Source organism: Canis lupus, chromosome 6 (genome assembly GCF_003254725.2).
Source record: "Canis lupus dingo isolate Sandy chromosome 6, ASM325472v2, whole genome shotgun sequence".
Taxonomy (NCBI): Eukaryota; Metazoa; Chordata; class Mammalia; order Carnivora; family Canidae; genus Canis; species Canis lupus.
This window is the reverse complement of record NC_064248.1, coordinates 28,173,778-28,191,862: the sequence shown is the minus strand read 5'-3', so window position 1 is coordinate 28,191,862 and position 18,085 is coordinate 28,173,778. Positions and strand designations below refer to the sequence as shown.

At 46.4% G+C, this 18,085-nt stretch overlaps 1 protein-coding gene across 3 annotated transcripts in view; it reads left to right on the top strand.

The window, feature by feature from the left end:
* The window catches only part of BMERB1 (bMERB domain containing 1), a 130,275-nt gene that overhangs the window by 49,472 nt on the left and 62,718 nt on the right, over nt 1–18,085 (top strand). For all 3 annotated transcript variants that reach the window (XM_035717647.2, XM_025416431.3, XM_025416432.3), the window contains exon 2: nt 14,267–14,390. In XM_035717647.2, coding sequence (XP_035573540.2) covers nt 14,267–14,390 — 124 coding nt within the window. The remainder of the gene's footprint in view (nt 1–14,266; nt 14,391–18,085) is intronic.

The following is an 18,085-nucleotide window of genomic DNA, read 5'->3' as shown; positions in this document are numbered from 1 at the left end:
TGCAAATGTTAGGGAGTCTTTTTTTTTTTTTTTATGATAGTCACAGAGAGAGAGAGAGGGGCAGAGACACAGGCAGAGGGAGAAGCAGGCTCCATGCACCGGGAGCCCGACGTGGGATTCGATCCCGGGTCTCCAGGATCGCGCCCTGGGCCAAAGGCAGGCGCCAAACCGCTGCGCCACCCAGGGATCCCTGTTAGGGAGTCTTAGTAGAGATGCATGAATCACGACTCAGAATAGATTAATAATGGTCTATATTCATGAAATCATTCTGAGATTACAGGGTTGGAGGATTTTTTAAATGAACTTTGAATAATAGAATGAACCTGCAAAGGTGCTAAAAATTAGTTGTTTATGCAATTTTATTTTTATTTTTTGAATAATTATTTATTTATTTTAGAAAGAGAGAAAGCATGAGCAGGAGGGGCAGAAGGAGAGGGAGAGAGAGAATCCTCAAGCAGACTCTGTACTGAGCACCAAGCCTGACACAGGGCTTGGTCATAGGACCCTGAGATCACAACCTGAGCTGAAACCAAGAGTGAGAAGCTTAGCCAACTGTGCCACCCAGGTGCACCATGTTTATGCAGTTTTAATTGGACAGTCATCTTATTGTTATTACAAGTTTATCCATTCCACAGTCTTTTTTTTAAGATTTTATTTGTTTATGGGAGACACAGAGGTAGAGACATAGAGCGAGAAGCAGGTTCCCTGTAGGGAGCCAGATGCGGGACTCAATTCCAGGACCCCAGGACCATGCCCTGAGCCGAAGGCAGATGCTCAATCGCTGAGCCACCCAGGTGTCCCTCCATTCCACAGTCTTAATTCTACATCCTTAACAATTCCTACTGAATTAGCAAGAGTATTTGATTCTTTTATATGATCTCAGAGGACTTCATAAGCCAACCCAAGCCCTTCCACTCAGGGTTGGGAGAAATATGACAGAGCTGTTTGGTGACACATTGAAGGTCACTTAGAAGTGTTGGAGGGAGGATGCCAAGTAATAAAAAATGACATTACACATTGTTAAATGATCTGCTACAACTCATGTGTCATCTCCCTCAAAGTCCCACCTTGGTGGTTACACATGCATTATTCAGATGAAAGCCTTTCTGGAAATCCTCCTTTGGAATTGTAGTTCCAGTCTGTGCTGAGATCTTGTGAACATCCACAATAGTGATAAATCTTTGCCTTGGAGAGGGAGTTTGATTTTTTGGACTACCCAAAGTCATTCTGAGTCAGCTTATGCACATAAAATGGGTAATCAGATCATGTGAATATAAAAACATGAATTTAAATGTGTTAAACTAAAAAAAAATGTGTTAAACTGCTTTTCTTCAATGGCTCCTAAGCTGATTTGAAAGTAATTATCAAAGAGTTTGTTTATTAATACCTCTCCTTATTCCATAAAGGATTTAATAGTCATATAAGAGTCTAAGAAAAGTCTTAAAAGGCTTGAGGAATGTTGGTATTAATGGAAGGATAAAGATTCCAAGATGATTCCTTGAAGGATAATATTCTAGAATATTTGCTTTTAAAAAATAATTTATTTCCATTACCTTATTATCACCCCCCCCCCACCCAAAGCCTAATGCTGATTTTGTGAATGATGTAGGTGGTACACACGACTTTTGGTCCTTCTCTTCCTTCTTAAGAAGGCATGAGATGGGATGGTGTATGAGGTGGAGTATTCCCAATGAACAGAGTTCTGGGAAGGGAAGTAAAGGGGACAGGGGCTCCCAAGGGGTGATCTCTGTTCTTTCCCACTCCTACCTCCAGCTGTGGTGGGGTGCTTTCTCTCTCTTTTTTAAAAGATTTTATTTATTTATTCATGAGAGACACACAGAGACAGAGAGAGGCCGAGACACAGGCAGAGGGATAAGCAGACTCATGTAGGAAGCCCGATGTGGGACTCGATCCTGGGACTCCAGGATCAGGCCCTGGGCCAAAGGCAGGTGCTCAACCACTGAGCCACCCAGGTGTCCCGGGTGCTTTCTCTTTTGATGGTGATGGTGATGGTGGTGGTGATGGTGATGATGTCATGCGCATGGGCATGGTGATAGTGATGACGGTGATGGTGATGGTGATGGTGATCGTGGTGGTGACTGCGATGATGGTGGTGGTGATAGTGATGATGATGGTGGTGATGGTGATGATGATGATGATAGTGGTGGTGATGGTGAATGATAATTGACACTCATCAAGATCTAACTTGGTCTTTTTGATGTACTAGCCTTATAATCTCTGACTCAAGCCTCACTACAACCAATGAGTAGCTTCTATTATTGTCCCCACCTACAAATGATGGATACTAAGGGTACATAAGATTGCATAATCCACTTACCAACTGTGCAGATAGTTGTTATGGGATGAACAAATATTGTGAGCGAGTATTATTAGACCGACTTTAGTGAGAAAGAGGTAACTCGAAGAATTTAAATAACTTGTCCAGGGGCACAAGCCAGTAAGGGGCAGAGCCAACATTCTGACTTGAGCCTTGTCATCAGTTAAGCGGTATTGTGCCATGGCTGCTGACATTGAGCTGGGTGACATGGACAGTGGCCAGTGAGCAAGAGGGCACTCTCCCTGCTTGGTTGTCTCACGTCCTTCACCGGATTGAGGTCCCTCCCCACAGACAAAGTTTCTACCTTCAAAGATGATAATGACCCCATCCTAGGACCCTCCATGGTAGGGAGGGTAGACTGTGACAGGCTGAATATTGACACCTCTAAGATGTCCACAGACTAATCCATGAAACGTGTGACTATGTTAACCTTGTACAGCAAACAGGAAATGTAAGGTGTTTCTAGGCGCTCTCCTGAAAAAGTGGAGCTAAACCAGTGATTGTCAGCCAGGGATACTTTTGTTCCCCAGGGGATACTGGCAAATGTTTGAAGATATTTGGGGTTGGTGGGAGGATGCTACCAGCATTTAGTTGGTAGAGGCCGGGGACGTTGCTAAATATCCTACAATGCACAGGACAATCCCCTTAGCAAAGAATGATCTGGCTCTAAATGTCCATGGTGCTGAGAGGGAGGGACTCAGGTCCAAACAGTGCTTAGAAGCTGCCGAGCAGGGGTAAGATCAAACCCTTGCCTTCGCTTCGGTCCCCGAGCTTTCAGAATGAGCTTTCAGTGTTCTCACATTGTTTCCTTACCCCCATTTTACAGATAATGACACAGAGGCTTAAAGAGGTTAAGTCATTTGCCCAAGGTCAGCAATTAGAAAGGGGCAGAGCCAGAGTTTAAACCCAAGTCGACTTGGCTGGGGCACTTGTTTCTTTACCCTAGTGCTGAGCATACATTCTCTTAATTACTTTTGCCATCTCGGACAAGTCAGATGTGGCTGAGAAAATAGAAACTCAGAGACATTAAAAAATGAGCCCAAAGTCACATCAGAGAATAATTATCATGGCCAAAGTTTGGAGGCAAGTCAGCTTCCTCGGCTGCAAAGCCTTCCTTGTGGGGTGATTGTGAGTATAAAGAGACTGGGGCGGGAAGGCCCAATGTAGCAGGAGGGATGATTACATGCAGGACTCAGGGCACCCTCCTTCATGAGGCAGGCTGGGGGGAGAGGGGGATGGAGCCGCCGGGAGTATTGGAATTAAAAGCAGTTACTTCATCTTCTTGGGAAATGATGACTCATTAAAAGCAACCGGCTGTTTCCTATCATATTCCCGTTATAGCGAGAGGGCGAGATGCTTGGTGCATCCCATAATGCAATGTTTGGGGGTTGAGATGAGCTTCTTTCCTACATGAATGATTGATGACAATAAAAGGTGGGGGTGTCACCAGGAGCCTTGGAAGTGCATCAGGATATAGCAATGGGGCTCAGCGGTATTTCCCTGGTATTTAAGGCTGTCGGGTGGGAAGACGTGCCTGGGTACACTTGGGGGTGAGCTAAGAGACTGGCTCCTGTCAGAGGGCTTATGGGTACCCTCTGGACTCTGCTTCCAGGGCAGGTGGAATTGGAGGACCAAAGTCTTACCTAGAGGGACAGAAGGATGGCCCAAATGCAGCATGTTGATCTCCAGATCTGATGCTCCTCATCCTGTTTCCTTTCCTCATTAGTCTGGCTTCTTCCAGGGGAAGAACACATGAGGGTAGTCAGAACAAGACTGAGCACTCTTTGTCGTGCCAGGTGCGGCACCAAGCACTTGACATTTTATGTCGCCTCCAGAGCAGCAACTCTGTGACGTAGGAGTCCCATTTAACCGAAAAGGAAGCTGAGATTAAGAAGATTGAGTGGTGGGACGCCTGGGTGGCTCAGCAGTTGAGCGTCTGCCTTTGGCTCAGGGCGTGATCCCAGGGTCTTGGGATCGAGTCCCGCGTCAGGCTCCCTGCATGGAGCCTGCTTCTCCCTCTGCCTGTGTCTCTGCCTCTCTCTGTGTGTCTCTCATGAATAAATAAATAAAATCTTTAAAAAAAAAAAGAAGAAGAAGATTGAGTGGTGTGTCCAGATCACACACATAATAGTAGATCCAAGACTTGAACCAGACTCTGCCCAGATCTACCATCCGGGTTAAGCTGATGGTGTACTAATGACCTTCCTCCCTGACGTGTAAGCCCCTTTCTGGAAGGTCAGCTCAACGAGGACAGGGATTTTGTCTGTCTGTTCCATCCTCACTGCTTAGAGTGGTGTCTGGCACAAAGTGGGTTTTTAGTGCATACTTACTAAAGGAATAATAAGAGCAAATATTACAGAGAGAGTTAAAGAGAACTTGTTATGTGCCTGGCACTTAAATAAATTATCTATGAAATGAGTATGATTGTCTCTATGTTGCAGATGAAGAAACTGAGGCCCAGAGTCATCAATGGATGAGACCAAGGTCAGCATAGGAGCCAAGCCTGAGACCCCAGAGTCCATGCCCATAACTACCCCCTTCACTTGCCCTCTTCGGGGGCTGGCCTTGCTCCTACAGAGCCCGCACTCACCAACCCTTTTCCTTTGCTCTTCATTTCTTTATTTTAAATCTACCTTGATTTACTCCTGCTAATGCTACAATTCAAACAATATAGCCAATAGCAATGCACCAACATCAATGTCTTGATGATGTTGGCAACAGTGGGAAGGGTATACGGGAAATCTCCGTGATACCTTTGCAACTTCTCTATAAACCTAAAATAATTCCAAAACGGCAAGTTTATTTAAAAATTCAAACAATGGGGGCACCTGGGTGGCTCAGTGGTTGAGCATCTGCCTTTGGCTCAGGTGGTGATCCTGGGGTCCTGGGATCAAGGACCCTCTTGATCCCTCTGCCTATGTGTCTGCCTCTCTGTGTGTCTCTCATGAATAAATACATAAAATCTTTTAAAAAAATAAAAATTCAAACAATGGAAAAGGATGGTGGAAGGGGATCCTAACACTGACTCCCCATTTCCCACAGGTAACCACCAAGGCCCTTCTCTCAGGTGTCCTTCTGAGGTTGTTCTAAGGATGCTAGGCACCTCACAAATGTTTGTTGGGGCTGAAATCAGTGTGTCAACTCATGTAATTGCCTCTATGATATGAGCTGGGCTGAAATAATGACTCAGTTGGCTGATGCATCTTTGGGTGACAAAGTGACACATGGTTGAGACTTTTCCTTCAGACTTCCATTTTCATTTAATTTTCCAGTGACAACTCCAGAGTGCAGGCCTATTGCTGTTTATCAAGGGACCCTCAGAACCCAATCCTGTTGTGTCAGGTCACACCCTGTAGGGCACAGACATGACGCTGACCAAACGACCTCTAACGCTGTTCCAATCTGTATGACAACTTTTCCGGGGAGGGGGGTGAAAGGGTACCCCCTGTGGTACTCAGATGCTTCTAGCATCAAACAACATTGAATTACATTGTGGGAAATTTGCCCCCCCCCCCAATTATCAAAGAAAGCCTCAATCTGGTGGTTTGCCTTTAATATCTCTCTAGCACTTGCTAACTTTCTAGGATTTGCTAATCTACCTTGTTGAGAAAGAAGCATTTGGCTTCAATCTGAGCATTTAGCTGGAATTTAACAACATTGCTTTGTTTCCACTGGAATTATTTTTATGGCCACTTCCCAATTATGCTAAGTAATAGTGACTTATTCTTTATGGATATGATAGGACTTTCCTCTTAAGGAGCCTATTTGAGTGAAAAAAAAGCCAATCTAAAGAAATATTGAATAAATGATAGTATAGATCGTGCCTTTGCTTGGGCAGCTTTAGCAAAATACCGTAGACTGGGGGGCTTATGTTATAAACATTGACTTCTCACGGTTCTGGAGGCTTGGAAGTCCAAGATCAAGGCGTTGGCAGATCTTGTGTTTGGTGAGAACCCCTCCTGGTTTGTGGATGGTGGTCTTATCACTATGTCTTTGCATGGGGGAGAGTAGAGAGAGAGTGAAAGCAAGTTCTGATGTCCCCTTACTTTAAGGACACTAATCCCATCATGGAGCTTCACCCACATGACCTCATCTAACCCTGATTACCTCCCAAGGGTCCCCTCTCCTGATACCATCACACTAGGGTTTAGAATTTCAACATATGGGTTGGAGGGGGGCAGTCACTCAGGCCATAGCCGATACTGTGTGATGCAAAGCTGTGATGAGTTCCAAGCAGTGATTGAGGTTTTGGAAATGCTCTTCTGTAGCCCTTTGATCTACAACATGGGTTCTGAAATCAGAAAGACCCGGGTCTGAGTTCTAGCTCTGGCATTCACCTGTTCAGTGATTTTGGCCAATGACTTACGATCTTTCTGAACCTCCATCCTATCAGTCTCTAAAGGAAGGGTACTAATGCTAGTGTATCCCTGCTAAGGCACTGGGTGTGTGGTGACATGCACCACACTCACAGTAAATGCTCCATGAGCTCAAGCTCTGAGGGGGGGCATCTACAAGGTACATGAAAGTTGCAAAGCAGAAACAAGGTGATGGGGGTGGGAGACTGTCTGGGGGACCCCGGGCTTAAATTCCTATTCGGATCCATAGTTGGAAAAGACAGACTAGGGAAGCCTTCTCTGTTCCCCAGCATGGTTTTACCCCTACCTGCCTATATTTAAATCACAAGCTTCGGGCAGCCCGGGTGGCACAGCGGTTTAGCGCCACCTGCAGCCTGGGGTGTGGTCCTGGAGACCCGGGATCGAGTCCCACGTCGGGCTTCCTGCAAGGAGCCCGCTTCTCCCTCTGCCTGTGTCTCTGCCTCTCTCTCTGAATAAATAAATAAATAAATCTTTAAAAAAATAATAAAAAAATAAATCACACGTTTCTAGGAGATGGTCAGCCCTCCCTCATCTACCATCACCACCACCCTATCCCCACCCTATCCCTGGACAGCTTTAAATTTTCCAGGTATATGGTGAAACCTGCAGCAACATCCCCATCGTGCCCAGGGCTCAGCTCTTGTTAGCTTGTGCTGCAGGGTTCATGAGGCATGCATTTCCCTGGTGTGGCATTTGGGGATAAAAAGATGGATTTAGCTACCTCAACCCCCAGAAGTGACTCAGCTCCCGGGAGCTCAGTGACGATGGCAGTGGCAGTTGGAGCCCTGGGGACTTCCTTGCCTTCGGGCTCTGCTCTCTCTAGACAGCAGCCTTGGAGCCTTGTGGGCACCGTCCTCTCTAGCCAGCCAGAAAAGCTTGGTCGTGTTTTCCCAGGATTGGTCCTGCTGGTGGACACACTCATTGGCAGCCGTTGGATGCCTGCCCTGCAGCTGGAAAATGTTGTCCGGAAGGTTTCCATCATGCTAGCTCTGTCTCGCAAGTTCAGACTGAACAGAAGCTGAGCATGTGTGACATTGATTTATTCACGACTTGTACCGGTGCCCCTCACAGTCTGGCCTGAAGGCTTTCTACATAGGTTCCCTGGACAGGACTCCCCAGCCTGGTCTTAGCCTACTCTCCTGGGGTAGAATCAGAGAACCTGCCTTTTTCACAAGCTGCGCAGATAATCACCATGCCTGCTCCTCCCCGTTTACCTAGAGCAATAGAATATGCTCCATTTTCTCTCTTGTCAAGATGGTGATGATACTTCTGAAGCTTGGGAGGTAGTTCTGAAATGAGTGTGATTATTTCAACAAGGGCTTTGGAGTAGGACAGATCTGACTTTAAATTTCAGCTCCTTTCTTGAGCTTCATCTTGCTTGTCTATGAAGTGGGGGTGCTAAATAGGGCTGTTTTGAGACTCAAATAAGGTAATTTGATCCTAGCATATGACAAATATTCAATAAATGGTAGCTCTTATTGTTACTGGGTAACTCTTCTTCTTTCTTTCTTTCTCTCTCTTTCTTTCTTTCTTTCTTTCTTTCTTTCTTTCTTTCTTTCTCTTTCTTTCTTCTCTTTCTTTTTTTATCTTTAAACTGGGGAGATTATAGCATCTACTCTCTAGGGCAGGGGTTGGTAAACTTTTTCTGTAAAGGACCAGACAGTAAGTATTGGAGGTTTTATGGACCATGCGGTCTCTGTTGCTGTTGCAACTACAAAGTTCTGCTGTTGTAACGTGGAAGTGGCCACACATAGTATGTAAATGGATGAGCATGGCCAGTGTTTCAATAAACGTTTATTTACACAATCAGGCAGGGGCCAGATCTGATGCTGTGAAGATTAATTGACATGAGGCCTATCGTGAGCCTAGCACAGAGCTGGCACAGAGCACTCAGCGCAAGAAGGGATTCTAACTATGCCGCATCCGATTTGAGGCCTAGGCTTTGCTCCTTTCTCCAGGAGATGGAGAGCACCCCTGCAAGACTTTTCAATACAGGGTTCAACCCATTCTCTGCCCCAAGTCAACCCTAAATGCTCATCTTAGCACCTGGAGCCTGGCAGTGCTACCACTTCCATCCTCCCTTGAGGTCGGAGGTAAAATGCCAAACCATAGAAGGTGATTGAGGCCTTGTCCTGTGTTTTGCCCCAGGGTATGTGGCCATTTTCAACATCTGTCTGATGGCAATCAGGTTGCCCATCTGAACCACGATGTGAGAAATTAGGATACTTATACCTGCAGGGTGGTTAACCACACGCTTTTCCATCCACAAATGCCTTTAGCCCTTGCCCAGAGGCTATGTAACGTGCCTGAGAGAGACGGAGATTGTGCCCCGGGTTTGCATCCCGTCTCTGCAACATTCTGATTGTGTGATGTTGGCCAAGTCACTTCCTTCTCTAAGCCTCTGATTCCTCAGGTATAAAATAGAGATTAAATGAGATCATACGGGGCAGCCCGGGTGGCTCAGCAGTTTAGCACCACCTTCAGCCCAGGGCCTGGTCCTGGAGACCTGGGATCAAGTCCCACATCAGGCTCCCTGCATGGAGCCTTCTTCTCCCTCTGTGTCTCTGCCTCTCTCTCTCTCTTTCTCTCTCTCTGTCTCTCATGAATAAATAAATAAAATCTTTAAAAAAATAAATGAGATCATACAAAACCTCAGTACAGCATAGTGCATAGTAGCTATTGAACCCCATTTTGCAAAGGAAGTAAGAGAAGCTAAGAGGTGAAGGGCTCATTTAAGGTCATGCAGCTGGGATCAGCTTAAGGCCAAAGATCTCTAAACTCTGCCTCTCCCCCTGACTGCTTCCTGGGACCCCAGCTGCTTCCAGTTAGGGCTGCACGCAGTGCAGCGACTGAAGCTTTCCAAGAGGGGACGCTGCCAGCAGGGAGCTTGCAAGCCCATGGCCATTCATCCCTGTGGTGGGTTAAATAGTGAGCTCCCCAAATTCACCTCCACCGGGGCACCTGGGTGGCTCAGAAGTTGAGCCTCTGCCTTCAGCTCAGGGCATGATCCCGGGGTCCTGGGATCGAGTCCCCACATTGAGCTCCCCACAGGGAGCCTGCTTCTCCCTCTGCTTATGTCTCTGCCTCTCTCTCTGTGTCTCTCATGAGTAAATAAATAAAATCTAAAAAAAAAAAAAAAAATCACATCCATCCAGAACCTCAGAATGTGACCTTTGAAAATAGGGTTTTTACAGAAAAGGACACACAGAGCCGCAGGGAAGACAGCCCCATGAACACAGAGGCAGAGGTTGGGCAATGCTGCCACAGACCAGGGATTGCCAGGAGCCACCAAGGTCTGGAAGAGGCAAGGAGGGACGCTCCCCAGAGCCTCTGGAGTGAACACAGCCCTGCAGACACCTTGATTTGGAACTTCTGGCCTCTAGAAATGCAAACAAAATAAAGTCCCGTTGCTTTAAGTCACTGAGTCTGTGCTGCTCTGTTCCTGTAGCCCTGGGAAACCAAGACACTGCCCTTGCCTTTATGATGTGCATAGACAGCGAGAGCTGGATGTAAAACATCTGTTTGCACAAAGGGTGATGGTGATGGGGACAAGTGTCCGCCTTTAGGAGGCAGACAAGGGCCTGGCTCCTTCCGTAGCCAGCTTCAAGCCTTTGTTTCCTTACTTGTTCAACAAGAGAACATCTTGATCCTACTGGTTTATGGTGAGGATTAAAAGAGCTGGCGCGGCAGAGGGGGCTGGTGGTGATGACACAGGGCATCGGAACAAGGCATGGAGGCTGATGTGCCTGTTAATTCCATCATCACAACTGCCCTGGGTGTCCTTACATTACAGACGAGGAAACTGAGTCACGAGATGTTAGCTAACTCTCTGAGGCCGCACAGGTAGTGCCGGGCAGAGCTGGGACTCAGACCACAGCCATCTGACTCTAGAACGCCCCCAACCCCCATCCCTGGTCACTACAATCCGGCACTGCCCTGTGCCCAGAGTCCACACTCCTCCAATCTGGCCTCAACCTCTAGCCTCGTTGGAGGCTGACACACAGTAACGTTCAATTAATATCAATATTTTTATCCTATCCCTGCCTTCCTCCTCTCTCAAGTCAGGCCTCATTACTCCAGCCCCAGGAGCCACCTTGATTCTGGCGTCAGGGATCATAGGACCCCACATCTGATTCCAGGAGCCTTGAGATCATGACTCAGCATGTCACATGGACAGTTCCTAAAATTCCTCCTTAGACATCTGTCTCTCTGCTCAAGTCCCAGTCCTGAGACAGCTCCTCTGATCCCCCTCCCTCTCCCCTCTCTTTCTGACGCTCACCCTCCCACCCCCAACCCCTCCATCTCCCCTTTCACCCCCATTTTGGCACCAGCTCAGTCTGACAGCAGGATGGTCTTCGGGATTCACGATGCTCGGAGGGCTGCGGGAGGGGATAGTGTGTCCCCGATTTGACATTTCCTCCATCTGCCCACCTCCCCACCACCCATCTAGACAATTGATCACTGTCCTTCTCCCTGGCTCAGCATCATGCACTGTCCGTGCTGGGAAATCTGGGACTTCTTGGAAAGTATAAAGAGGAGATGCTGCTCTGAGGGGCTGAGCAGAGTGGGGACAAGGACTCCAGCGAGCCTACCGCTGCCGGGCCACAGTTTCTTCACCCTGACTCATTTCTTGCCTTTGTCATCATTTATCTCTTACAAATTGTGAATTATCACAGAGAGCATTAGGGAGACCATTCGTTGGAAGGTGGGAGTCAGCTACAGGAATCAGCTTCCTCCTGATTCCTCAACACAAATAGGGAGTTCTGGTGGGTGGAGGGGAGGCCTACGGAACAGACGTGTTAGGGGGCGGGTGATTGACCAATATGGCAGTTCGCCCCAACCTGATATTGAGTGGAGAACCCTGGGTCAGGAGTTTCCCACAGATGACAGAGCAGTCCAGCAGGCTTCTCCGAGTAGGTGATGACGCGAGATCCAAGCAAGCAGGAGTTGACTTCAGGGAAGTCTGCAAATCACAACGCCCCAGCCCCTGGGTCCCCTGGATCAGGGATCCAGGTCAGAGTCAGGAGTCCAGGTCATAGGAGGGAGACAGATAGAGAGAGAGCAGCTTTCCAAACCATTGACCTGGAGGTAAGGAAAAAGACAAATGCCAGGCGGTAAAGTCAAGGTGCTGGGTGTAGAAGGAATGGGCAGATAGATGTAGGATATGTGGAGTTGGCCTCAGCAAAGCAATGCTATCTCCTCCCCTGTATCTTTTTCTCTCCCTGTGAAAGATCTCAGGATCCCACAGCCTTTAAAACCCAGCCTTTTGCTCTGGCAATGCAAAGACTGAGCTCTGAGAATGCTCGTCACGGTGCTGTTTATGGAGGGGAGAATGGGAAACAATCTAAATGTCTGGGGGTTGGTGGAGTGATTCATGGTAAAACCACAAATAGAAGACCACAAACCTTTCCCACTGCTGCTGGGGAAAAACACCCAAGGATGTACGAAAATGCTCACGATACGTTACGGGAAAAGAACAGGTAATAAAATGTGAGACCAACCCTAACTTTATATCACCCAAACCAGACCTGTATGTTGGTGGAAATATTGATATACATTGGTGTGGGTGTGTATGAACATTTTTAACTACTAACAGTTTAGTATACATTTTTCCAGTTTTTTTTTTAAGGTATGTGTATTTACTCCTTTTTGCGAGTTTGTACCCTTAACAACTCTTGAACGACATCAATTTTACCACCCCCCATCCCCTGGTAACCATCATTGTACTCTGTTTTCTACAAATTTGACTTTTTAAAATTCCACATGTAAGTGATAATCATACTTGTCTTGTCTTCCATCGTACATATACCACATCTTTTTTTATCTGTTCATCCATTGATGGGCATTTAGGTGATCTCATATCTTCGCTATAGGGAAATGCATGTGTATATATAATCTTATGCATAGAAAACATATAAAAACCCCACATGTATTACCCCAAATATGCACACCACATATATAATATATATAATCGTATAAATTACCATGTATATACTAGAAGAATGTACACCAGAATGTTAATGGCACTATGTGTGCTAATACGTATATGTACAAATATATTATACATGCATATTGTCATGAACTGAGTCTTTACATCCCCCTGAATTCATATACTAAAGCCCTAACCCCCAGGGTGGCTAATTCGTAGAGAAGGCCTTTGAGGAACTGACTGTGGTTAAATTAAGTCATCAGGATGGGTCCCTGATCTGATAGGATTAGTGTCATTGTAAGAAGAGACACCAGAGCGCTCTCTGCGTGTGTGCAAAGAAAAGGCTGTGTGAGCCCATCGAGACAAGGTGGCCATCTAACAAGCCTGGAAGAGAGCTCTCACTAGAAACTGACCCTGCCAGACCTTGACCTGGGATTTCTAGCCTCCAGCACTGTGAGAAAATAAATATCTGATGCCTAAGCCCCAGCCTCGGGTATTTTTTTTTAAGATTTTATTTATTTATTCATGAGAGACACACACAGAGAGAGGTAGAGACCTAGGTAGAGGGAGAAGCAGGCTCCCTGAGAGGAACCAGATGTAGGACTCGATCCCAGGACCCCGAGATCACGAGCTGAGCCAAAGGCAGACGCTCAACCACTGAGCCACCCAGGTGCCCCTCAGGTATTTTTTATGTTAACTCAAGTGAGTGAATACACATGCACACATAGAAGGATATATGCATATATATTTAGTGTCTTTCCATATATATGGTAATACATATAAGATTTTTAAAAGATTTTATTTATGTATTTGAGAAAGAGAGTGAGAGCAAGAACACGAGCAGGAAGGGCAGAAAGAGAAGCAAGCTCCCCGCTGAGCAGGGAGCCCGACACAAAACTCAATTCCAGGACCCCAAGATCATGACCTGAGCCGAAGGCAGACGCTTACCCGACTGAGCCACTACATAGAGTTTTTTTAATATATGGATTTTTATATATTGCCATATTTTTTATTCTAACTATAAACATGAGATGGAAAGAATGTCCACCAAAAAATGTGGATAGTGGTTCTCCGGGCAGTGGAGTTATGGGTGACTTTTTTACTTTGATCTTTTTTTTGCCAACTTGTATTACCTGAATTTTCTACAATGAACTTGTATTACTTTCATTACTTAGTGTTCCTAATAAGGTAATAATTAATAGTATGACTGTAAAAGAATGATTATAAAATGATTTTCTGCATAAAGTTGGCCTTGGTCTTGAGGCTGGGACAAGGACAAAGGGCTGCGGTCGGGGGGAGCAGAAGCTCAGGAGCTGGGGACCTGGCAGGGACTGTCAGAGCCATGTGTATAACCTTGCACAGGTTTGGTGAGCCCACCTGAGCCTCCTCCTTGCCACCAGAACAAGATTCCCATGGAAAATGGGGTTTTCCAGGTTTCCAAAGGGCTGGCTCATAAATACATGCATGCATCTCAGGGTGCCATCCGTGTGCCCTCTCGGGGTGCCATGGGCACTGGGGCAGGGCAGCCCCCTGGAACCAGCCCAAGGACTGTCCTAAGGGAGTTCTTGAAAAACTGGGGTGGCCTTGGGGTCTTGACGCCTACGTGTCATGTCTCCTGCACAGATCAGCTGGACATCATCTCCATGGCAGAGACAACCATGATGCCTGAGGAGATCGAGCTGGAGATGGCGAAAATTCAGCGCCTCCGAGAAGTGTTGGTCCGACGGGAGTCTGAGCTCAGGTTTATGTGAGTGCCTTAGGGACATGGCCGAGGAAAGGAAGGGACGGGGAGGGGAGGGCGCCCAGACAACCTAGCATTTACGATTCGTGACTGTGGGCCAGGCGCTGGGATAAAGGCATTGCGTACGTTGAAAAAAAAAATCTTGTTTGGTTCTCACTACTGCCTAGAGGGGTGGGTATCAGAGTCTCCTGTTCTATTATTTATTTATTTAGCAAAGATTTATTTGAGAGAGAGTGAGCACAGTGGGGAGGAGCAGAGGGAGAAGGAGAGAGAGTCTTAAGCAGGCTCGGCGCTGAGCACAGACCTTGACCTGGGGCTCGATCTCACAACTGCAAGATCGTCACCTGGGCTGAAACCAAGAGTTGGATGCTCAATTGACTGCACAGGTGCCCCCAGGAGTCTTCCATTTTAAACAAGATCTTGAAGTTGGGATTGAACTCAAGCCAGGCTGACTCAAAGACCAAAAGAGTCCAAGCTCTTTCTATGTTTCCTTCTGAGAAGAGAAAAGGGACAAGAGAGGGTGGGCAGTGGTGGGGGAGGGTTGGTGGTGGTAGAGATGGGGACCCAGAGGTGATACCTCTGCCCGTGTTGGTAGGTGCATGCCCTCTGGGTTCAGATAGTTCTGAGATCCAAAATAGCTGGGAGAGTTTGGGGCAGGTTCTCTCAGCACTTCATTTCCCTGATTTGGGAAATGTGGGAAAATGATAATACCTCTCCCCTTGGGTCACTGGCAACCTCAGAGTCACATGATTTGACCCAACCTCCACTGGAAGAAGCAGCAACATCACACCTTCTGGGCGTGCCCTGGAAAGTGCATGTACCCTTTTACTGATTTCACTTAGGCCCATTATGGGATTATTGCATTTTGCAGATGAGAAAGACTGAGGCTCAGGGAAGTTACCCTGCCCAGGGCCTCCCAGCTAATAAATAGAACAATTAGGCTTCAGATCCTGATCTTCTTGCTTTCAAAACCCGTATTCTCCTTGTGTGGCCTTCTCTCACCCCATGAGGTGGCCCACTGGATTTAAGTGCTGCCATTTATTCGGTTCTCTATGTAGGCCAGACCCTGTGCTAAATGCTTCACAGGCACGGTCCCTTAGAAGAAAGCTCTAAAGCACCCCACTCTATGAATGAGAAACATCTTCCCTCTAACCTGGGAATAAGCTAAATCCCTCCATACGTGAGTGTCAAGAAACAATTCTTTCCTCTTCATGGGTTTTGCTTTTGGTTTCGGTTTTGGTTTATCAAAAGGACTTGAGGAAGGATCGATTGTGAAGGAGAAGTATGACCAACTGTTCTAGTAAGTCAGGTGATTCCGGGGTGGTGCAAAGGGAGGTGGGAGGGGGGTTGGGGTGACTGGGTGACGGGCACTGAGGGGGGCACTTGATGGGATGAGCACTGGGTGTTATGCTATATGTTGGCAAATTAAACTCCAATAAAAAGAAATTTAAAAAAAAAGGTGATTCCAACCACGGAGATAACTAGGACAGGAGAGGACTTTGAGGTGCCTGTGGGTGATCCAAGTACAGATGAGTGGCAAGAAGTTCTGTGTCTTTGTCTGATGTGCACAAGAGACCACTGGACTTGATACAGATTCCCAGGGCTCGCCCTCAGAGCGGCAACTCCTGAATTCAAGTAATGGCTATGGTCCCCCTGCGTTAAACGAGTAGACAAACAGCAAGGATCAAGCATGGGATTGGAGAATGCTGCAGTCTCCATGCAGCTCCTCCTTGTGGATGGACTCAGGGCAAAGGGAAAAGCCAGAGAGTCTGGAATAGTTGAGGGTTCCCTGGCAACAAGAGGGTTTGGGATGATCACAGTCTATAAATAATACAGGTGTGCCTTAGACCTATTGTAGGTTCAGTTCCAGACCACTGCAGTAAAGCAAAACTTGCTATAAACTGAGCAAGATTAATTTTTTAGCTTCCCAGTGCATATAAAAGTTATGTTTACACTGTACTATTGCCTACTAAATGAGCAATAGTGTTGTCTTTAAAAAAAAAACAATAACGCACATACCTTAATTAAAACAAGATTTTTTTGCTAAAAAAATGCAAACTGCTAGCTGTCATCTCGGCATTCAGCAAATCATAATCCTTTGGCTGGTGGAGGGTCTTGCCTCGATGTTGACTGGTGCGGACTGATCAGGCTGGTGGGTGCCGAAGGTGGGGGTGGCTGTGGCAGCTTCTTAAGATGAAAAAACAATGAAATCTGTCACATGTATGGATTGTTCATGAACGGTTTCTCTGTAGTATGTGATGCTCCCATGATCTCATTTCACCCAGAGTAGAACATCCTTCCAAACTGGAGTCAATCCTCCAAACCACATCGCTGCTGCTTTATCCACTAAGTTTATGTCATAGTCTCGATCCTTTGTTGTCATTTCAACAGTCTGCACGGCATCTTCACCAGGAGTAGTTTCCATCTCAAGAGACCACTTTCTTTGCTCGTCCATGAGAAGCAGGTCCTATCTGTTAAAGTTCTATCAAGAGGTGGTAGCAATTTAGTTTCATCTCCAAGATCCACTTCTAATTCCAATTCCCTTGCTATTCCCACCACATCTGCACCAACTTCCCCCACTGGAGCCTTGAACCTTCAATCTGTAAAAACAATGCAATATTCGGTGGCTCAGTGCTTGAGCGTATGCCTTCAGCTCAGGTCCAGGGATCGAATCCCGTGTCAGGTTCCCCTGCAGGGAGCCTGCTTCTCCCTCTACCTATGTCTCTGCCTCTCTGTGTGTGTCTCATGAGTAAATAAATAAAATCATTTTTCAAAAGTGCAATATCAAAAAATAAATAAAAATAAATAAAAAATAAAAAGTGCAGTATCTGTGAAGCATAATAAAGTGAAGCACAGTAAAATCAGGTGTGCCTGTACATACTTTGTGCATGCAAATCAAGTCTTTGTTCCTCCATTCTATCTTTAATCCCAATTCATAAAAATGACCTGTATTAATAGTAATGGCTTTTATTAATTCTGGTGGATAGTTTTCTGACTACTCTTCTATTACTTAACTTAGAACCTTTAGTTGGGGCGCCTGGATGGCTTAGTCAGTTGGGTGTCCTACTCTTGATTTCAGCTCGGGTCATGATCTCAGGGTCGCAAGATCAAGCCCCGTGTTAGGCTCTGTGCTCAGTGTGGAGCCTGCTTGAGAGTCTCCGCCTCTCTCTCTGCCCCTCCCCCTGCTCCTGCTCTCTCTCTTTCTCTCAAATAAATAAATAAAATCTTAAAAAAAACAATTTTCTGTCTTCTCCTCAGCCCCCCCCCCCCCCGTGTGTGCTATCTAAAAAATAAATAAATAAATAAAAATAAAAGAAAGAAGACAGAGAACATACAGGTTCTGCTGTAAAGTAGTGAAGAGCTCCCTTCAGCCTGCAATGGTCAAGAGGGAGCAAAGATTGCTTTTGTTGCTAGAGGAACAATGGCTGTCACTTTGCATTTACTGACCTTTGCATCGAGTGTGCACACACTCATTAGCCCCAGCCTCTGGCACATGCCTGGCACACAGTGAGGGCACAGTGACAAAAATACCTGGCATTTAAGCTCCAGCTCTGAGCCAAGTGCTGCACTAAACTCTTGACCTGCAACCTCGATAAATTGTTCCATCATGCTCACTTAGGGACAAATGCCGACCATAGATACTTGAAAGCAGCTATGCTCTCCAGGGGACTGTCAATACATCAGTAGATACTTGAATAAAT